The following is a 22,166-nucleotide window of genomic DNA, read 5'->3' on the forward strand; positions in this document are numbered from 1 at the left end:
TAAGGAACCTGAGATCCAAAGTGCTGGAGAGTTTATGATCAGGAAGGCTGACTCTGTGCCTGGCTGCAAGCTGGATATTTCTGAGGCTGTGGGAGAGCGGAGGTGACTGAGCAACAACCTGTCATCCATCAGGCATAACCACGACCACCTTCTCTATCACCAAGGACTGATACAGGACATCTGTCATACCACACACAGTAACTCCATTTCTGTCATCACGTCTAGGTTTTCAAAAACATCTTATTTCGTTATTACTGTTTCATGTTCTCTAAGGAATTTCCCCAAATATGGAATAAAGTATTTTCTGCCAGAAGTAACAGTTTATATGGGCAGCGGTGCAGTCTGCGTAGAAACATGTCATGTGTGTTGTACACGAGAGCAGACCCAAGAACAAGGAAAACTCCAAACTGCTGTCAGTGTAAACACTGAGGTACTCGTAAGGCTGAACCTGTGCAATAGATGGACCGCAGATGAGGCGGCTGTGATCAGCGAGCAACAAAATTCCTCATTACAGAGAAGCAAATCTCTAAAAATGTCAGCATCATGCGTGTGTTTGAAAACGTGGTTCTGTGAACACTTTGCTGAGCTTTGGATGACGTGTAAAGAGGTGAGCTGACAGCCTGGAGGACCAGAGATAAGGCTACGTCCACACGTACCCGGGTATTTATGAAAACACAGATTTTTCTGTGCGTTTGCACCTTTCGTCCACACGTAAACGGCGTTTTCATATGAAAACGGAGATTTCTAAAAACGCCTGCCAGGGTGGAGATTTTCGAAAGCTCAGTTTTTGCATTTACGTGTGGAGGAGAAAAACGGAGAAAACGCAGCGTCAAAGGTGTGCGCCTTTTTTGACGTCACACTGTGCGCCACGTTATTGTTTCGGTGAAATGAATTTCTACAATACTGTTAATTGTACTTTCTGCAGTGTTTAAATGCTTACATATACACAGTTATTGTCCCTCCACACATACGACTCGGTTCTGCTTCTATGCCCCATCTTTGTTTACTATTCCCACCGAGGCTTCTAGACTTCTGATTGGCCAACATTTCTACACGGTTAGGAATATAGCGCCACCTGCTGCTTTGGCATGTTCCTAGCAGCGTTTTCCTTCATTTCTGCGTTTACGTGTGGACGGGATTATTTTTTTTTTTAAACGAAAACGGAAAGTCTCCGTTTTCAAAAATACCCGTGTACGTGTGGACGTAGCCTAAAGCTGCACCACTGTTTATCTCTCTCTCTCTCTCTCACACACACACACACACACACACACACACACACACACACACACACACACACACACACACACACACGTAGAGCAGAATGAAATTGATTTATTATCACTTATAAAAAAAGTTGATCTTTAAACAAACATTCAAGCTTGATTGTTTTAAATGCAAATGTATAAAACACCTTACTGCACAACAACTAACACGACATTAAAACCAACACAATCCTCACCAAACATCAACAGGGAAAGTCACGAGTAAAGTTCTCAAACACCTTTGCGTGAAACGAATGCAGATTCCTGCATCTGCTTCACAGGAAGAGAAAATATAGATTTAGAACTGTTGCAAAATTCCAGCAGTAGCATTTTTGACGAGTGCAATTATTTTAACCAGCGAGTCACACATCAGAATAAACCCCTTTATTCCTACACAGCGTGATGGGACGTGTCCAAGTCATTTTTCCAAAGGCTTTATTCAAAGCATTTCAAGGCACAAGAATAATAGGACACCATATAGTCATACATTACAAAACACACATCTGGATGTCTGGGCTCATATTTGTTTATCTTTGGAACTGCACAAAGGTGACAAGAAAGAAATCGGCTAACCTTTGGAGTTGGAAGATCTACTCACTGACGGGTGTGATTACTGCCTGCTGTACATCAATGTGGCTGGGTTTAGGCACTTGGGTAGTGTGATTGCTAGCTGAGGGGAAGCATGCTTCTCAATCAGCGGCTTGGCAATTAAAGGACAGGAAAAAAAATGTATCAGTGTATAAATGATGAAGCTAATTTTTCGTATGCACAGTAAAAAGGAGATGGTGCCTCCTGTGAATCTGTCTGTAGCCTACTTCATGCGTACTCTTGCTTCCTTAAACGACATGTACAGGTCGCAGTGCTTTGATTGCAATTTAATGCCTTTTGAATAAATACATTTATAAAAGGTTAGCGTGTAAGTATCTAAAAACATTCACATTTTCAGATAAAACATCCAATGTTTGCCAAGTATGTCACACAGGAATGGAGTCCTGTAACAGAAAAAGACAAATCATCCTCCAGACGAGAGCGTGGAGTGACTCATCCAAACTTACTGTCAAACCTCCAGTAAATCGGTCTAAAGTAAAGCAGATACCACTGTGCCAGTAGGCTTACCCTTTTGTCCCATATGGACAGTGATGTGCTGGTGATGCCCAGCAATGAACCATTTAAGTGTTCCACGACTTGCGGTTCTCCCCCCTGCTGCGACTGGTTGATCCGGTTCCACCTTCACCTTTGGCCAGAGCTGTAAGGGCTGCCAGGTTTGGGCTGGACCCCGACAGGTTGGCACTACGGCGTTTTTGTTGCTGCTGGCGATGGCGTTTGGCACCGCCACGGGTTACTCTGTCAGGTCTTACCAACACCCCGTAACCAGGGTTGCAGTGGAAGTAGTGCTTACCAGCCACTGACCCATCGTTCTTTCCTGAAAGATCGAGGAAAATACATGAATCGTAAAAATAAAAAAGCAACAATGAGGTTTTAATTGGCAGTGCATACATTTTCATGAAGAATGAGAACAGATCAGATTAATCAAAGGTGTTGGGTCTAATCTAAACCTACCTGCTGGTACTTCAAGTTCCACTCCAACCCAAATCCCCTCTGCAAAATCTGTGGGTCCCAAATATCGCACGGTACCACTCTTATTAGCCCCCACACTCACAAACTCCCCCTCTTTCAACCACTCGGGAAGAACAGCAGAAGCAGCTGTATCTCCATCCTCTGTGTCAGAGATGATTTCCAGATTTTCCTTCGGCACCGAAACGTTGGGTCCTGTCCCACAACTTGAGTGTTGGTCCACCAATGTGGGTTTATCATGCTCCTCCTCACTCAGAATCTGCAGAAATGACTTGAGGTCTGAAGACTTCACTTTCTGGATCTTGAAGGGGTTAGCTACTGAGGGACCTGATTTGGGAGAAGAAATGGGGCCTTTGGCAGGTTTGACAGAAGCTGCTGGCTGCTGAACCTCACTGGTGGCTGAGGATGAGGGTAGGAAGGAGGCACCATTTGTTTCTGGAACATCAGAAGTTGATTGTTGCTTGGATGAAGCTTGAGCACCCAGGTCTACAGGCGGTCCTGGATCAGGACCTGAGGCTTGGATCAGGCTTGGAGAAGGATCTTGAATAAAGTCTGAAGCCGTCTGATCTTGTGTGGGCTGCTGGGGCTGCGGGACGGTTGATTCCAAACGCCTCTCTCCTTCTTGAGCGGATTGTTGTGTCTCATTAGAAAGCGCCAGTTCACATTCTACTTTATTTGTGGCAGCCACCTCGAGATCTTCTTTTGAAGCAGTCTTTGGTTCACTGTGGTCTACATGGCGCACTTCTGTCTGATTGGTCCCATTTTTTCGTGCCACCTCTGAATCTTTGTGCGTCTCTGAATGATCTCGTTGCTCTGATCCATGGTCCTGTTTTTGTTCGGTCTGGTCTGGCAACTCTGCTTCTGCAGCTGGATCAGATTTTTCGGCCTCCTTTAGCTGGTCTGATAGGAACTGATTTGGTTCTTGTTGACTCGGCGTAACATCTGGTTTAGATGGCTCCTGATCCAAACACTCTGCATCTGCTTTCTGTTTCAAACTCAGTAATTCCTGAGGCCCTGATTGGTCTAAAATAAGAGTGTCCGATTGTGTGGTGTCAGAGAAAGGAGAGAACTTCTGTGTCACAACATTTTCCTCCTCGTGCTCATCGAGCACCGTTTCAAAGCCATCCCTGCTACCATATGACGAAGGCAAGTCCCAGCTCAGCGTGTAGACTTCTGACAGCGTTACTGTAGATATGCTGGTTGACATGTATCCACTGGAAGCCTCGCTCACTGGGCTGGCGGTGGAGTCTTCAGTTTCTGGGATGATTGGAGGTGGAAGAGGCACAGATCTGGGGATTTCTGTTTCATCAATGGGGACCTGGGGGCAAACCATAGAAACGTGGTCTTAGTCAAAGAGCGTCTTTAAAATTTGCCAGTTTCCAAAAATGGAATTGCCACAAATTCATTTCCAATTTCTGATTATAACCACTCCTGGCCAGCTCCTGGTTAGTCAAGCCTCAAGATGAATGTTCTTCACCATCTCTGAGGATCTGACTGAAAAACTTACCTGTCAATCACAAGGCCAACCTGGCCTCAGTTTCACTTTTTAAACATGGAAGCTACATCATTGTTATTCTACAGTCTTTGTACTTGGACCCAGGTTCAGTTGGGTTAGGGGTTAGGGTAGCAGAAATGTTTGAATAACAATGACCAGCAGATGTTACTGGTATTAAAAATGAATGTATTCCCCATATAATCACAGAGTCCTGTTATCGTGCAGGTGAACCTGTCGTGTTTTCAAAGTAACACAAATGTCTAAAAATATTAAAAGTGAAGATTCTAAAAAGACAAACAGCGCTGCCAGAAGCCGTGTAGGCTTTTTATAACTTCATCCAACGTTTTTGTACCACGGCATTTACAGGACAGCCGATGATGAACCATGGGCGAGATTCGGTTGACACAGACGGCATTACTGAATACACTTGACCAGTTTTCTGTGTTTGGAAGAACAGATCTACACAAGTGTTAAAAAAAAAAAAAAAAAAAAGCACCCACAGTATAACACCATCCGGGTGGGGGCGAGGACTCACCGCCTGCTGCTGTTTGCTCATGTCCTCTTCAACGCTGGCCGACTGCACGACGATGCGCGGCAGACTCTGCGACAGGGTTGGAATTTAAAAAGCAAAGTTAATGTGACTTCAGATAAAACATCTCAAAGCTGCTAATTAGCACTGAAGGCTTTTCAAGCTGATTTCAAGATGCAATCAGGGGCCAATCAGCTCTGTCCGCTTCAAACCTGAAGATCAATAGAAGTCTGTTCATGCTACAGTGCATGATGTGGTGATTAGCTGCTGTGGGAGCATCAGAAAGACAGAAGGACAGAAACAAGCACCTGCGAGAAAACTGAACCTGTGATGGTAACAATGAGGCAGAGAGTGTAGGCTGAACATCGACCTGCTACGCTCTCTCTGGTACTACGCTGCTAGGACTCATTAGGCCAGCTGACCACCTGCTGCAGCTGGAGATGATTAATCATAATTATAAAAGATGTGCAATCAGATTTGTATGTTCATGTGATAAAAGGAATCATATTTATTTCGATAATGGCGTTTCGAGATGTTGATACGAGATCAGACAGTGCAATAAAAACATTGGTTCATTAGACTCATAATCATGACAAACTAGTAAAACAATCAGTATAATTGCACCTTAATTATAATTGCACCCATCATCATTGATCCCTGCTCAGTATTCAAGTTACTGCTTCAAAACTCAACATGATCCGTCAACTGATTAAGCAGAAAGAAAACAAAACCCCATCTTGATCTTTAAAGGATATGTGTGCTTAGCAGACAGAGGATTTTAATCATGACGGCTGACTTCATGCACCCATCTCGGTTCATCAGAAACAAAGCTGCTCGATTTGGGACACGTGGAGCTTTGACTGGGAGCAGATCGACGACCTACGTGGTCCGCAGGTCTAACGTCAGAAAGTAGGTCAAACAGGTCTATCCTACCCCTCGCGTGCTCGGGAAAATAAACCTGCAGGTCAACACAACACATCAGGTGCACAACAATGGCTGCCTCCTTTGCAGCTAACACAGACGGATGCTTATTGTGCTTTGATTTCAATAACGAGTAAAGCAATCTCCATGTGTCTGTGTTCTCGACAGTCGTTCATCTGAAGCACTCCAAGCCAGGAGGTGCACTGCCGAGGAGTAAATGTAGTGTTTAGTTTAGGCTGTTGTTTCTGGCTGCTGTGCAGCAATCAGTGAGAGGAGCTAATCACCAGTCACCAGGAGTCACTGTCTAAAGTGTAGCAAAGTCACAGTTCAGTCATTATGTGAGCGCACACTCCTCTTTGGAAATAAATGTGCACCAGCTATGGCGTGCACATTTGCTGATGGTAGGCTGGCTTCACTGCATATCGTCTGTGGGAGTTCCTGTTTCAGGAAAATGTTGGAAGGAGTGTTTTTAACCGAATCAAAGAAACGTGATTTCCTAAGGTTTGCAGCACACAGTTTACTTGGAATTGTGCTTCATTTAACACAGCATAATGTGCATCAACTAATTGCTGAAAGCTGTGAGTCAAAGTTTTGTCCTGGAACTCTTCATCCAGTCGTCACCCTGAGCGTTTAAAGCCAGGCTGCCTGTGCTGCAAGATGCAAATAAATCCTTTTATTTTCAGGTTTTTAGCCACATTTCTGCACACAGTGCAGCAGTGCAAACAGCCACTTGTGTATTTTACTTCTCTTTTGTTGTTGCTGTTGTCTACTTTAAGGTATTGATGTGATGTGTGGTAGATCCATGTTCCAAATGTAACATTAAAACCTCTGCATCAGCAACAACAATGTGTGTATTTAACAGAGACTTCATTAAACTTCCAACAGGTCAGAGTGTGATCGTACAGCCGTAACACAGACTGAATAATTCCCGCACTCCCTCTGAGACAATTGTTTCATCCGGAGAGCGTAGACTTCCTGATTTAACAAACGGGCTTCGTCTTGGTTTAGAAATTACGACATTTCGAGTCGATGACTCAAACTTTCTACTCACAGCAGTTCAACATTTCAGTAGTTGGTGCTGGAAGTGCCGATCAATCTCACTGACAACCACAATTTTAGCCAACAGTACTTATCATCTAGACCAGCGGTCCCCAACTTCCGGGCCACGACCCGGTACCGGTCCGTGAGTCGTTTGGTTCCAGGCCGCGAGAGTTGAGGCTCAGCTGTGAAATTTATGGTTTTCAGGGTTTTTATTGTTAACTCGGTGTCCCTGGGTCTTTTCCCGTGTTTTATGAATAAATCTTCCTTTTTTTGGTACCGGTTTTATTTTGTTGTATTTATCTGCGACACCTTAAAGGCCGGTCCGTGAAAATATTGTCAGACATAAACCGGTCTGTGGCACAAAAAAAAGGTTGGGGACCGCTGATCTAGACTACGAATGTCTGCCGTCTAACAGGACAAACTCCATTTCTTTATATGAAAGAAATCTTTAGAAAAAAGTGTGAGTCATAGTTAATGAATAAACTTTTACGCAGACTTAATAAATTAGTTTTGTTGATTTTATAACATCAGTCACTTCTAAGGTCCAGAGATGTGCAAGCCGAGCATCAAAAGTTCAAAGTACAGCAGTGATTCATAGCAGTATGCAAACTAAATGACAGCTCTGCAATTCATTTAGAGCCCCAGACATATTCATACGGGCCATGATCATTGACCAAATTACCCTTTGGCAGCCCGCTATTATTTGCGTCACTCCAAGCTTTTGTTTTGCGTTGACCGTTGTAAACATCTGTGGCAGGAAGATGCTAATTAGTGCAATATTCTCAACAACGAGCACCAGCGAGGCCTGCCGGGTTTCCTTTCCAACAGAACATCACAGCACATTATTCCCCTGATTAGCTACTCTCCACAGCTCAAGGGCCAATCAGCCAAATGAGACGCTGGAGTGTTTGGCTGCTATGAAAAAGCTGCATGATTGCAGAAGAGCAGATGCTGAGCAGGTTGAAGGAGCAACATGTTAGGATAACAAAGTTCAGCGGCTCTTAATTAACCCTGATCTACGTACAGAGAGCGCCTGAAGCAGACGTGCTCACAAACATCATTCGGTACGCGAGTCGGTCGGGACAGCTCAGCTATTGTTCTGACTCAGACACAAGACTTCAGTACTTTAAAGTTATTGGCTGAAAATAAAACCATGTTCGTTAATGGCTTCCTTGTTCACTGGAGTCATTACAGTGCATCGCTTTGATTTGCCAGTTTCTTATGTCAGATGCTCTTCCTGACAACGCCCGAAGGATTTGTGGTTTACACACTCATCTGCCTTCACGTGGTAGACGAGTGTGTAAACCACTACGCTCCATTTTATTAGCACTTTATTATTAGGCAGTTGAAAGAAAGATGCGGCCATCATGGCGCCACATGTTGGTTCATTAACTGCTGCCTCTCGGGTAGTGGAGTACTACACTAACAGCTAGTGCTAGCTGGCTTATTAGCAAAGCCTGTCCATAAACTGCACACCACACGGTCACCTGGTAATTAGTGCCACTATGAGGATTTCACTAATTATATTTGTCACATAATTGCTTTACAATGTTCCAAAAAAGCATCAAGTCCAGTGTATTGACTTGAATTAGGTTTGTGAGGTGGAGCCAAAGAGATTACAGAATGATAAACACAGCACTGACAGAACTCGGACATCCTAATAATCATCGCTGTCCTAACCGTTCCCTAAACAGGAGACATGTTAGCCAGCTGCCTGAAAGGTGATGCGTCTCCTCTATCGGGCTGTAGTAATGTTGGCCATTTTAATATGGACGTCAGCGGGAATTTACTCTGTTTTGTCGACCACATTCCTGCCAAAACAAAACACTCAGTGTAGGGCAGGGGTAGGGAACTCCAGGCCTCGAGGGCCGGTGTCCTGCAGGTTTTAGATCTCACCCTGGGTCTACACACCTGAATCAAATGATTAGTTCATTACCAGGCCTCTGGAGAACTTCAAGAAATGTTGAGGACGTAATTTAGCCATTTAAATCAGCTGTGCTGGATTAAGGACGCATCTAAAACCTGCAGGACACCGGCTCTCCAGGCCTGGAGTTCCCTACCCCTGGTCTAGGGCGATCGTGGCTCAAGAGTTGGTAGTTTGTCTTGTAATCTGAAGGTTGCCGGTTCGAGCCCCGGCTCCGACAGTCTCGGTTGTTGTGTCCTTGGGCAAGACACTTCACCCCTGTTGCCTACTGGTGGTGGTCAGAGGGCCCGGTGGCACCAGTGTCCAGCAGCTTCGCCTCTGTCAGTGCGCCTCGGGGCAGCTGTGGCTACAATGTAGCTTGCCATCACCAGTGTGTGAATGGGTGGATGACTGAATGTAGTTTAAAGCGCTATACAAATACAGGCCATTTACCATTTAAAAACTATCAAAAGCTTTTATTCACAACATGCTTTTCTTCTGCCTCGAAATCTTAAAACAACGAGGCAAAAGGTGCACTTCTTGTTTATTTCCTTTACGTCAGGGGTGGGCAATTCCAGGCCCCGAGGGCCGGTGTCCCTGCAGGTTTTAGATCTCACCTTGGGTCAACACACCTGAATCACATGATTAGTTCGTTACCAGGCCTCTGGAGAACATCAGGACGTGTTGAGGAGCTAATTTAGCCATTTAAATCAGCTGTGTTGGTTCAAGGACACATGTAAAACCTGCAGAGACACCGGCCCTCGGTGCCCACCCCTGCTTTACGTCATCTACCGTACATTTCTGTTTCCACAGACATTAGCTCTGTTTCTATGGTAACAGAAGAACTCTGACTGTTGATGAGGAGATGGCGTGTTCAGATTCAGGTAGCAGCGATGCATAAAACTTTAAATCCCTGATAAGGATGCAGGCCGAAGACAAGCTTTAATGCAGAGCACAATAAACAGACTGAATGAGTCTACCTGCTGATGGACAGCTGTTTGGTCTCTGCCCTCTTTCCCACCAGGAAGCAGCGACTTCAGCAGCCTGGGTACGGCCTTCACTAAAGGGAGATAAGAAGCAGTAAAGCCTGAATGCTGTGCAGAAGAAAGAAGAAGAGATGGAGAAGGGGGGCAGAGAAAAACCAAAAGAACCAAACCATTTTTGAGAATAAGATTCTTAAAGAGAGAAATTTTGCCCCAGACTAAAGCATCAGATGCACAGCTGATGACACCAAAGGTCACACACAGGGCTTTTTTTTTAAATAGCTGTACCAGTCTCTGCGTTCAGATTCTGGGACAAGGAGCTGGGAAGTGTGCGTCTGGAAGGAGGAGGCGGCGCCACAGAGAGGTCCTGATGGCTGTCCCAGGCCTGCAGACACGATGACAGAAGAGCACTTCAGTCTCTGTGGGACCAACATCCACTGGCTACCAAACACAGCTGCAATACAGCTCCATCCATTCATTCATTACATTGAGCTAAATCTTCTATTAATACACAGAGTTTTAGGAATTTCAACCATTTTTAGTTCATGTTTGTTACCATTTGTCCACAGTGTTTAAGGCATAAGTCATTCACTGAGGTTAAACAGATTACTTTTATATCCTTAATAACAGTATGTAATAAATAGGGGTGGGTTTAAAAAAAAAAAATCGTTTTTATTTTGAATAAAACAATATTGATTTATTAAATCCTGAATCGATTTTTAAGTATAAATGTATTTTGGCAGAAACAGCAGAATCTCAAATTAAAGCTCACGGAACCATTTCATTAACCGCCAAACAGCTAAAACAGCAAACGATTAAAGAGCAAGTAAACGGAGCGTGGATCGTTCACCCGACGGCACGTACGCGAACACGCCGTCGCTGCTGAAAGCCGACTCACAGATTCTGAGCTGCAGGTTTCGTCACTCTCTGACCAACATTGACTGAACCAGCAGCAAAAGAAGATCCAAACATAAAACAGTTCAAAAAGAGTTATAAAAATATGATCTTCTCGAACTGTAAAGGAAAATATTGAAATTAAGTGAATGTCTCTATTTAAAAAAAAATATATAAAAAATTCATGATGTGATATTATAGTATATCAGAAATCTGTTCACTATTTTTATTACAAATTATATCAGTAAGGAAGCTGACTAAATATTAACTGATAATTTATGGCATTATTTTTTTTTCTCTTATTTTCTTTTCTAAATGTACCTGTATATTGTTTACATGTTTGAAATAAATTACCAATCAATCAAACTACGCTTCACGTTTGATAAACATCGCCATTGATTCTCTGACTTTTTTGCTTCCACCACGACTTCCTGCACAGCTCTCTCTCTCTCTGTGTACAAATTTACGATCAAATCTCTGTTTTCTGCGTTATTCGCTTGCTTATTACCCACCAGTCTACCGTTGTGTACAATCAGCTGCTGGTTTTATTTTTTCCCACAAATGACGTTTGACAAAAAGCCTCATTTCTGAACCTGATGCCAAATTGCAAAACTCTCAGCTGCGTCTCTGATCAAACCTCTGTCACTTTGCTCTGCTTCACGTCAGCAGCTTCACGTAATGCGCGACCTCGTGAACTGGAATCGAATCAGTTATAGAAATCAGTGACGATGCCCCAGTATTAACATACATACTGGTGTCAGGACAAGCAAGGCAACCACTGCTTGTCCATTGAAATCCTGTTCATGGTCATTCAAAGCACAATAAGGATTATTATCCCGGATATCCTCTTTAGGCAAGTGTATTAGTAAAAGCTCTGACGCACGTGTCAGCGCATCTTCGAGACCCAATCAGATTCCACCTTCTGTATTGCTGCAGTATGAATCCAGACATGCAAACTAGTGCTAGTATTATTAGTATCATCACAAACACGCAGTTAATTAGTATGAACAACTGGAGAGTAATGAGGTTGTATTTACCTAAGAAGTACAAACAGTTACCAAAGAGAAGGGTAGCTGACTTCAGTGTCTCACCTTGAAGTCCTTGAGCTTAAGAGGGGAGGAGCCAAGATCCAGACTGCTGCCTGACAGCTGGGTCAAAGGTTAAGTGGTTAGAGGTTAGTGAGGCAGATTAATGACGAGACTGGTTATTGACAAAGGCAATCAAGAAAGAAAACCCAGAATATAAACCAACCCCAGGTGATTCCCTGCAGCCAATAGCAGAATAAAGAGATTTAACAACGGCAACACCGAGTGAGAAGACAGTAATGTGAGCCCTCTTACCCGGTCGATGTTTGGAGAGCTCAGGCACCGTCTGGCAGCTTTTCCTCTGCCAGCCAGCTGTTCCCTTACAGCCACCTCCTACACACACACACACACACACACACACACACACACACACACACACACACACACACACACACACCAAAAGTGTGTGTAATTAGTGGACACAACGTCACAGACACACTGCTTTGTGTCAATGATTAATCAACTGGGAAATGTTGGATTTTAATTGAGCTAATGATGGATCCCAGTATTAATGTTTTAATATGTGAATTTTCAAATCTGCTTCACATCTCAGGTGAACCACATTTCCAGACCTGTCTGAGCCTGTCCAAAGTCAGGATGTTCTCCACAGCCAGGACACTGCGGAGGTATTTCTCGATGGCTGCCTCGCTGTCGGCCGACTGCTCGTCCTCTGCGCTGGCGGCCAGCCGGGCCAGCATCTCCCTGTCCTCTGGACCGTGGATGTCCTGTGAGAGCAGGGATTAATACAGTAAGAGGAGGAGGAAGCTTCATTCACTCTTTGTATTATAGTGAGAAATAGGGCAGGTATTTATTTAAACCCAAATAACATCTGATCTGCTCACACACAGGACACAAATCCCTTTATATTAAAAACACGTTGATCTGGTTGCACTGCTGTGGTAGCATCACGCCATGTTGATGTTTACACGTTTTAGAACAAACACCATACTCTACATAAATCGTCATGGTAACGTGCTACCCCAATTTCAAAATCCGATGTTGCCTTCTTCTTCTGAAGGCAACATCCGCACCCGCACGGCATCCACAATCATGCCCCGCCATCTTAAATATGGGACTGGGTCCTGACTGGAGGCTGTTGGTGTTGGATGTGCACAGAATAATAAAAATGTACAGAACACAACTGGGTCTGCCGTGCATGTTCACAGTGACCTCTGACGCTGAGGTCAAGGTCACAGAGATTTGAACCTATAGTATCAGTATGTAAAACACCAAATACATCTTCACCTCTTCCAGCAGTTAAAACAGCAAGCAGCAGGTAGATGCTGCTAATCAATACATCCGATTAACTGATCATCAGCAGGTGTGAGCACTTCTATATAAGCTAGTCTTTTGTCACTTTGCTGGTCTGGAGCTTTCCGGTGTGTGTTAACTGTGGAGGAAAGACTTCAGGAATGATCTTAGAGAAGCAACTGTGGCTGCTCATCAATGTGGAAAGGGTTCAAAGGTCACTCCCGAAAACTTTAAAGCGCATCACTCTGCTGTGATAAAAACGTACAGGACATTGATCCTTCCCAGGAGGAGCACATTCACCCCGAGGTTGGAATGTTTAAGTTCATGATAGGACAATTAGGAAAAGCGTGAACATGTTTCAGCTTATTCGGAAGAGTTTCCATGAGAAACTTCTCTCTACAAAGAATGTGGCGTCTACTTCTGGAACGCCGGGCTTCATTCATCCATGTGCGTCGAAATGTTCTTACTCTAAAATTACCACCAGATTCAAGAAATGTGCACGCTCACCATTTTTGTTCTCACTGCAGTTTAGCTGATTCCCTTTTCCTTCCCTCCTGAACACTAACATGAATCCTGGTACTTACTCCTGGGATGTTAGAAACCACTTCAAAGGTGATCCCACAGCCGCTGACGGTGCTCCGCTGAGACATTCTCTTCAGCAGACTCTGGGCAAAACCCTGCAGCACAATCACACAACAACACGTCAGCTGATCTCCTCAGGTGGAGGCTGTGAAGCATACCCATCACACCATCTAAGCTACACACACCCACCTGTCTCCCAGTAACACTGACACAGATGCGTTTCCTGAGGACCAGCTGCATGTGGGCCGGATGGCTCAGCTGCACCACCGTGCGCAGCGTCAGGTACACCCTCTGGTCAGCGGGCGCCACACGACTCAGCTGGGGGCACTCATGGACTGTGGAGTCCCAGGACGCCTCGGCCTTCACCTGTAATGCATTCACAAGGAAATGACTGGCTCAAGATTTCCCTCCATCTGCATCTGGTAGTTTTAATGCCCTCTAAAACAGGAAGAAGAAATCTGAGGGAAAAGTCCTTTTACAGCCTCCTCACCTCTGGATCATAGTGTTTAACAATATGAAGGTCAAAGAAGTCGTCTTCATCTTCCCCACTGAGCAGCGCGTCCTGTCCTCCGGCCAGCGGGGCCGACAGACTGGACTGGAAATCGTCGGCTGGAGGGAAAACGCACACGGTGAGGAGCTTCAGCGGCTGCTACGAGCACAGGTGGTGTTTACCAAGACAACAACATACCACTGAGATCCAGAAACAGGACAGGAGTGTGCGTTTCCATCCCAGGTACAGGGACCCTGTGGAGAAAGTGATCAGCTGCTAAAGTTTGTTCCCTGAGTGAAGATGGTGACCGCTCGATCTTTAACACCGTGAGGACCGTGGATCATTCGACAGCTTCTTGTAAAAGCAGTTTTTAATAGTAGGCTCAGTCACTTACAAACATGCTACAAGTAACCATTTATTGGTTGTTGTATTTGTTGTCATTAACTCAATAACTGAAATTCAGAGTAATCCAAAGAATAAACAGTCCGACATCTTCAGGATCAAAAGTCACAGAAAATAAAGACAGAATGAATCAATTAAATTGCTTTTTGGTCACATTAATTTAGATGAAGCTTTGAAATTTTAGCTTGTAAAATAAAACAATAACATTGAAGACTGTGGTCTGGGTTTCTGCTTGTTCCATCACATTACAGATAAATTCATTTTCTAAATACAGGAAAGCTTTTTGGAGCTGCATTTCTATATTTTACCAGAAAGTTTTTGTTGCTCATTTTCTTCTGTTTATTTTATTGTTAAAATTGTTGTTTAGAAAACACAGATCATGGAAATTGTTGAAGAAACCCAATAAAACCCACCCACCTCTCTACTGGTGCTCCAGGAATACCGCTGCCAGCAGATGGAACCATAACGGCGTTCCGTTCTTCGGTGAGGGTCAGACGACACTCCAACAGCTGCGATTCCCTTTCAACATCATCCTCCGACTTGTCTGCGCGCGCTCGCGGGAAACGAAAGCAGCAGCAGGAAAAACGTCACACAAACGCTTAGTGGTAAAAACACTGCTCCATAAGTTCTTCAAGGTTTTGCAGACAACAGATTTTTATCATTTTTTATCTATTAATTTAATCTTTAATTTATAGATTCACTCACTGGTCATTATATTAGGTACACCCTTCATATTAGTGCAATAATAATAATAATAACAATAATAATAATAATAATAATAGTAGTAGGCTAACACTGCAGCAACATATTTAGAAATGCAAACACGGTGAAGGTGACCTGCAGAATAAGGTCACAGCAAACATGATTTACATGACTGAAATGAATGTGCCATGCTTATTGGCTCATGGCTGGTCTGAGGATTTTAGACTTTCCTGATCTACTGGGCGTTTCCTCACACAGCCATCCCTGGAGTTTAGTGGCAGCTCTCTGGGTGATGCCCGACGAGCATGGACAGCGACCACCTGTGCCATCCCTCAGCTTGCTGGTGGACACGCCTATCGTATTTATTCTATACACTGCCTTGTTCTCCAGTTATTGCTCTCACAAGACTTTCAGAAATCATACTCTGACCTTTAAATTCGTCCAGTTTTTTAAGTAGATGCGTCTCACCCTAACCCTCAGCTCATTCTCGACACATTCACAAACAAAGATGTCCGTGCCACCCACCCAGCTGGGTGACAGCAGTACCCCATCAGCCTTTTACAGCTCAGGGGTAAAAACTATAGCATATCTGAATGCACAACACATGTAACCTGGATGTGCTACACATTCACATGGTTGGCTCAGAGGTGTGTCAGAGACTGTTGGCACACACCACATCCTACGTCGAGTATTACTGCTGCGTCCCTGTAACCATCACACAGCACCCATCTGCTGATAGATGCTTCCAACAGGTTAATGGTTCACGCCACGAACCTCAGATAATCTGAAACTGGCTTCTGGAACACAACAGCGGAGTTCACCATACTCAGTGACCTCCATGGTAACCAGATCTCTTTGCACGAGTTGGATGTGCAGCAGACACATAAAGAGCAACGGTGTGATGTCATCACGTCAGCATGGACTCAGATCTGTGAGGAATGTTTCCAGCGCCTTGTTGAATATACGACATGCAAAAGTTTGAAGGCAAAACGTGGTCTAACTCGGTACTAGCAAGGTATACCTAATAAAGTGGCCAGTGAGTCCCCTTTCTGCCCAGCCCTTGTGTTTCCAGCTGTACCTGCTTTACAGACGATCTTCTGCAGCTGTTGGTCTAAATACTCCTGTCTCTGAGTCAGCGTGACCAGCCACTGTTCCCTCATCCTCTCCAGGTCCACCTCCTGCACGCACACACAGGTGAGACAGACTGGAACAGTTTCCTCTCCATTGCACGCAGACTACACGACCTCTCTTACCTGATAGCTGTCCATTTCTTCATCTGTGCCCTAAAATATAAATTCACACACATTAACAGTTAAAAGGCTAAAAACTGAAACCGTACGCAGTCTGAAGAACGGCGTCCTCACCTGTTTTGGATCGTTTTTGGGGAGACGCACCTGTCGGACCTTTACATCTCCAATAGACACAGACAGGATGGAGGCAGCAACGAGTGGCATGGTGCCCGAGTCTGGCACTGGACGAACCTCCACCTGCACTCGCCGAGACTGTCCCTGTTCAGAAAACAACAGTTACAGGCGCTCGACTCCTTTCTTCAAACCTAATCCCACACACGCACACACACACATATACACGCACGCGCACGCACACCAACTACCTGTCTCAGCTGGAAGATTCCTCCTGTGCGGACATCTTTAGCAGGAACAACTTCTACAGCTGTGAACTCTCCCGCCTCATTCAGCTCCATCACCTTCACCCATAATTCAAGCTGACGGGTCACCTCACTCCACCTGTGAGAGACCGCACCATCAGGGCACAGCAACAAGGACACAACACAAGAAAGTTGCTTTAAAGGCATTAAGGAGCTGAAAAGGCTGATGCTGCACCAGATCGGTGCCTGAAATGTGCATTCTATCTGAAGGCCAGCAGGTGGCGACAGCTGTGGTTGCAAAAGCGCTCCCTGAAGTCGATGAGGCGACGACTTCCTGTTCTGACCTATTTTACATATAAAAAATAAACATATTCCAATTAAATGCCCTCTTGTGTTCATGTTTCTCCTCAAATCTCCCTTTTCAGAGTACTGAAGTTTATTTGCTGTAGATGTATGTAGATGCGCTTGTATTGATGCACCTCTCCCTGAGGGATCTGGTCTTGGCTTGGATCACTCCCAGGTCCCACAGTGCCAGATTCCTGCGATGGTTAGCCTGTTTGTGACCGTACACTTCGATGGCCACCGCCCCCTCAGCCAGAAATTCCACAAAATCTTCAGATACCGGCACAGATAATTCCTGAAGATGACACGAAGCACGTTTTCTGTTAGTGACAACTCACCTGCTGATCGCAGCTTTTACTTAACCACAGAAACGCTCCACCTTGGTGCTGTCAAACACTACAGTACACTGAGGGTCTCTGGAGGCGGACGCCGAGCTGGAAGAGGCCACCTCTGGAGCGGTGAACACCGGCTCCTCCTGCGCCCAGAAGTGATACTGGCAGAAGACAAAGTTGGACAGGTGGCGAGGAAGTCCGGTGGCCTGGAGGATTTTCACCTGGAAGAGATGGACTAGGATGAGCAGAAACGCACCTCATCCGGCTCCGACTCCATCATACGGGGCAGAAACACTCGCTTTAAGTGGAGAGCTACAACAGGCAGGATTATGACTACGTGTCCTGCAGAGGGGGCTAGCAGAGTTTCAGAGGGGTGCGGTGGGTTTCTGCAGTGTTTGCTGGACTTTGACCAGTTAAAGAAACTAAAATCATCTCACCACGCAGCAGAGTCTGCGCTCATCTCCATCTGTGCTGCTCAGCTGCTTGTCATGACCGCCTCCACCTTCCTCTTCGAGGCTCTCTGTACCGCGCCACACTTCGACGTGAAGCCGACCTGCCACCTGAAACACACACACGGGCATTTCAGCACCATCAGCTAGCTGCTAACTGTCCGTTTGGCGCTGTGCAGGTAGTTCCCACTTTTCTAGTTCATCAGAGGGAAAAAACATGGCTGCTGTGGTTGACAGCGAGATGCCGACGTAAACCCAAAGCAATCGTACCTCTCCCTTCTGGTTGATGATGGGCACCGCGTACTGCAGTTTGACGTCGTAGAACAAGCAGGCCAGGAAGACGTTGGCCACACCGATCAGGCTGTGATTCTCTTGCTCATCGAAAAATGGGTCGGCACGTTTGAAATAGGAGCGCATCACCTCGATCGGGGAAAAAGGAAGCAAAAGTTACTGAGAACGTATAATCCCTCAGGCCATCCACCCAAACATCTGTACAGAGGTGCACCAATCACAGAGAGAGACCACTCCTCAACATGCAGACTGGACGAACTACCCCCCCCTCTCGTTCTTCTTCTTCTGTGGTAACTCCTGTTTCATTTTACTCCAACAAACTGAGTGAAGGACGAAATTTGCTCCTTTAATCTGCCTACACCAGGCTTAGCCAACTCCAGGCCTCGAGGGCCGGTGTCCTGCAGGTTTTAGAGCTCACCCTGGCTCAACACACCTGAATCACACCTGATTAGTTCATTAACAACTTCAAGACATGTTGAGGAGGTCATTTAGCCATTTAAATCAGCCGTGTTGGATCAAGGACACATCTAAAACCTGCAGGCCCTCGAGGCCTGGAGTTGGACACCGCTGGCCTCCACTGTCACATCGACATCAGAGCGAGCTGCAGGCTCTAATACTCAGGTTATTGTTACCTTATTAGGTTATGAGACGTTCCACTTAGTGATAGTTAAAACTTTCACAGAGTTTTGTTGCCTCAATCACAACTTTCATGTAGTCTGTTGTTGTTAGCAAATGCTAAATTCAGCAAAAACATTCATATTTCTCAGTTTCACATATGTTGTGCATTTTTTTCCTTCCACAACTTCCCAGCTTTCCCACAAACGAGCTTATACTTCACTCTGATTAATGAGCGTTCCTGCTGCGTGGCTTTCATCAGTTTTTGATGCATGCTGCGTTCTATTTGTGGTCGTTCTAGTTCGTGTCTCCACTCACGGGATTGTCTTCGTCCAGCTCCTTCCACTCCTGGTAGAGCTCCCTCATGTCCACCAGCCTGTTCTCCATCTTCTCCAGAGCCCAGATCTGCTTCCCTTTACCTTTACGCCGCACCTGGATGGCCGGCTCGCTCAGCACTGCATCACGCTGCGGCGACAGGAAAACCAAACACGGCTTTAACAAACGTGACCCTGTCAGCATTTCCATCCTCACAGTCGGATGCTGCTTTACAAGTTCAATCCAAGAGGACTGAAATGTCATTTCAACACTTTTCCTCATCAAATGTTGCTGCGACTGAACTATGAAGCCTTCATCTTTATCAGATACCACGTTTGTTTTAAAGCAGCAGACGTCACCCTGCTGTACCTTTCTGTTGGCGTCCAGGTTGGCGGCCGGTATCTGCAGAGTGACCAGATACTCTGTCCTTTTGTTGAGCTCCTCAGCAATGAAGCCGGCCTCCTGGGCCAACAGCCTAGCCCGAACGATCTGCTCTTTAAGTCGTCGCAGGCTGCGGGTTATCATGGCCTCTCTGTAACACAAAGACACGATGACAGTCAGCCACACTGTGCAGAGGCTCCTAGATTTCTTCTTTGGGGACCTATCCAACAGAGAGAACAGCGGTAGCGCCACCTGTCCTCGCTCCAGCGCCGCACACGTTTGTTTGAGCTGGCTGACATCACGGCAGCAGTAGCACTGCCTGGGACGCCCGATGGTTTCTCGGGGGTGACTCGCTGGCGGAGCTGCTGCAGCTCCTGTTCATACATCTGCCTCTGGCGCTCCAGAGCACAGCGCTTCTCCTCCTGGTGCTGCTTCTCCAGGGTCTGCAACACTGACTGCAACGGGTCTGGAGGAGGACAGGGGGAGGATAATTGAGAGGACACTGATTATTCTGGCTTTTGATTACAGACACTCTGTAGGTGTGAGTGTGAGAGTCAGTGGCCTCTGGAAGTATTGCAGACACACAAACGCTGATAAACACTCAAACCAAATCGACCTCACTAACAGATAAAACCCTGTCGCAACTGGCTTTGCCTCCCAGTAAGACAGTAAAGGCACATTTTTTATTGTATTTGACTTTGTCTGTTCTTCACATTATTTATATTTTTACATTCATACTCTACACTGCATTCACTCCACTTCCCAGCAGCACACCTGCCAAGTTTGAAGTTACAGGGTATCAACAAAATGCTTCAAGATTTTTTTCCTCCTTTTAGGTCAAAAAATAAAAGAATTTTTCAAAAAATGCAAAAAAACCAAACAAACACTTTTATTAGCTCATCTAACAAATGGCTAACCATTTCTTACAACGACGTCACGATTTAAAGGTAACACTTTGAAAAAACCTTCGCCCCTCTGTTACTCTGACTCACCGTTGTTCCACACGCCTTTCATCATGACCTCGGCCTGGGCGAACTCGTAGCCGAAGCTCCTCTCGCTCGACACGTCGCTGTACGCATCCAGCTCGCCAACCTCCAGACAGTCGCTGCTCGAACACTTTGTCATCGCGGCGCCCTCCTCATCCTCGCCCCCCTTTTGCACCTTATGCCTGGGCAGGTTGATCCTGTGCTCATGTGTTGATTCGCACAGAGGAAAGAGCGAGCCGGACAAAGAGGAAGAGAAACAGTTTGTTACCACATGTAACAAATGTTGGTGTGAGAAATACGACGCCGCAGATCCAGGTTCAAACACACACCTGAAAAAGTGGTTGTTCCCCCACAGGATCCTGTCGCCATGGTGAAGCTGCACGGGATTCACGACCTCAGTGCCGTTCACGTACGTCCTGCAGAGACAAAGCACAAAGCAAACATTTGATGTGTATCTACAGAAACTGAAACCAATGAACTCTCCCAAAAACATTAAGTATAGTTTTAGGTTGTTTCATTATTATTAGAGCACACGGCTCTGATTCAACTCATAAAAACATTTTATTTTAGTCGGGTCTGGTATATCCTGGTGCTCTACTACACAGCACGTGGAGCAAACCCAGGGCATCTTTTCCTTAGATGGATTCACTCAGTCTAAGATCAGCAATGAGGGCGAGCAGTCACATGAATGCGGATTTAACTAAAATCAACCCAGGGTTTCCAAATGTAGCGTGTCCATATAACCAGACCGGAGTTTGCTGCATGTGATCAATAACCAACATGGACGGAAACAATAACATGATAAAATATGAAGCTGTTAAACAGAACACAGCTGCTGTCACCAAAGTGCTTGGTGGCAGCTCCACAATGCTCGTCACTGCTGCTAACATTTAAGGCATTTTGCAGGAAAGTCTGTTGTCTGCAGCTGTGAGATTGACCTGCAATCCAATTCAAATTGAACGCAGCTTTGTGAGCATTGCAATGAGCCGGTCTTCTGCAGTATTGTTTGTCACAGGCCAGCTACATACTTAGCATTGCGGTGAGGAGTGAGCTCCACGCCGTGGCTCTCTGTGACGTCAATGACACAGTGTTCTGCTTGGATGGCCATCCCACACAGCTGGATGTCCTGAGAGTCGGCTGAACCCACGCGTGTGTGATCCTGGATACAGGACAAATGGTCACTTAATACTCTGAATACAATCACAAGCAAAACATCTGCTGTTTGTTAATGCAAACATCTAAGCAGCCAATCAAATGGCAGCAACTCGATGTATTTAGGATGGATGGTGAGTTTTTAGTACTTTTAGGTAGTAGACCAGCAGCTCGTTGAGGGCAGGGTCAGCGTTGAGGTTGACCAGATAGCACTTCTCGTCGACCACTCGGATACCAGACGACTGCAGAGAAATGCCGAGGCTCTCCAACTGCCTCTGACGCTCCTGCAGAGAACACACGTCATGTTCAACACAGGAACTAACCGAGTGATTGTTCTGATCTGTCGCTGCTTGATGAAAGAAAAGAGAAGTGGCTGGGATACTTCTCTAAACATAATCTCCATCATGAACACAACAGAAAAGACTGATGTCATGTGTCAGCTCAACAAATGAATGCATTCTGAGTTCAACGAGAGTTTTTAAAAATATATTAATCTGGATAGAGATGGAAATTCAGCGCGTCCTGAAAACTGAAGCCAAGCTGAAGCGTTAAACTGCAGTTCCTCTAACGGCCACTTGAGGC

General features: G+C 45.5%; 1 protein-coding gene across 6 annotated transcripts in view; it reads right to left on the reverse strand.

The window, feature by feature from the left end:
- Positions 1-1,317: 1,317 nt before the first annotated feature.
- The window catches only part of LOC116315762 (kinesin-like protein KIF13B), a 32,857-nt gene continuing 12,008 nt past the window's right edge, over positions 1,318-22,166 (reverse strand). For 2 of the 6 annotated variants that reach the window (XM_039599236.1, XM_039599237.1), the window contains exons 15-42: positions 21,734-21,868; positions 21,461-21,591; positions 20,762-20,848; positions 20,439-20,629; positions 19,699-19,912; positions 19,435-19,597; positions 19,069-19,215; positions 18,115-18,264; positions 17,833-17,955; positions 17,443-17,616; positions 17,201-17,358; positions 16,728-16,860; positions 16,480-16,623; positions 16,369-16,398; positions 16,194-16,293; positions 14,831-14,966; positions 14,210-14,265; positions 14,012-14,130; positions 13,711-13,887; positions 13,524-13,616; positions 12,261-12,413; positions 11,944-12,021; positions 11,695-11,751; positions 9,998-10,094; positions 9,707-9,786; positions 4,868-4,933; positions 2,823-4,155; positions 1,318-2,685 (exon numbers count right to left, since the gene is read on the reverse strand). In XM_039599236.1, coding sequence (XP_039455170.1) covers positions 2,432-2,685; positions 2,823-4,155; positions 4,868-4,933; positions 9,707-9,786; positions 9,998-10,094; positions 11,695-11,751; positions 11,944-12,021; positions 12,261-12,413; positions 13,524-13,616; positions 13,711-13,887; positions 14,012-14,130; positions 14,210-14,265; positions 14,831-14,966; positions 16,194-16,293; positions 16,369-16,398; positions 16,480-16,623; positions 16,728-16,860; positions 17,201-17,358; positions 17,443-17,616; positions 17,833-17,955; positions 18,115-18,264; positions 19,069-19,215; positions 19,435-19,597; positions 19,699-19,912; positions 20,439-20,629; positions 20,762-20,848; positions 21,461-21,591; positions 21,734-21,868 — 4,779 coding nt within the window. In that variant the 3' untranslated portion in view covers positions 1,318-2,431. The remainder of the gene's footprint in view (positions 2,686-2,822; positions 4,156-4,867; positions 4,934-9,706; positions 9,787-9,997; positions 10,095-11,694; positions 11,752-11,943; positions 12,022-12,260; positions 12,414-13,523; positions 13,617-13,710; positions 13,888-14,011; positions 14,131-14,209; positions 14,266-14,830; positions 14,967-16,193; positions 16,294-16,368; positions 16,399-16,479; positions 16,624-16,727; positions 16,861-17,200; positions 17,359-17,442; positions 17,617-17,832; positions 17,956-18,114; positions 18,265-19,068; positions 19,216-19,434; positions 19,598-19,698; positions 19,913-20,438; positions 20,630-20,761; positions 20,849-21,460; positions 21,592-21,733; positions 21,869-22,166) is intronic. The other 4 variants (XR_005608429.1, XM_031734160.2, XM_039599238.1 and 1 more) reach the window with 4 other exon arrangements.

This window comes from Oreochromis aureus, linkage group 15, assembly GCF_013358895.1.
Source record: "Oreochromis aureus strain Israel breed Guangdong linkage group 15, ZZ_aureus, whole genome shotgun sequence".
Taxonomy (NCBI): domain Eukaryota; kingdom Metazoa; phylum Chordata; class Actinopteri; order Cichliformes; family Cichlidae; genus Oreochromis; species Oreochromis aureus.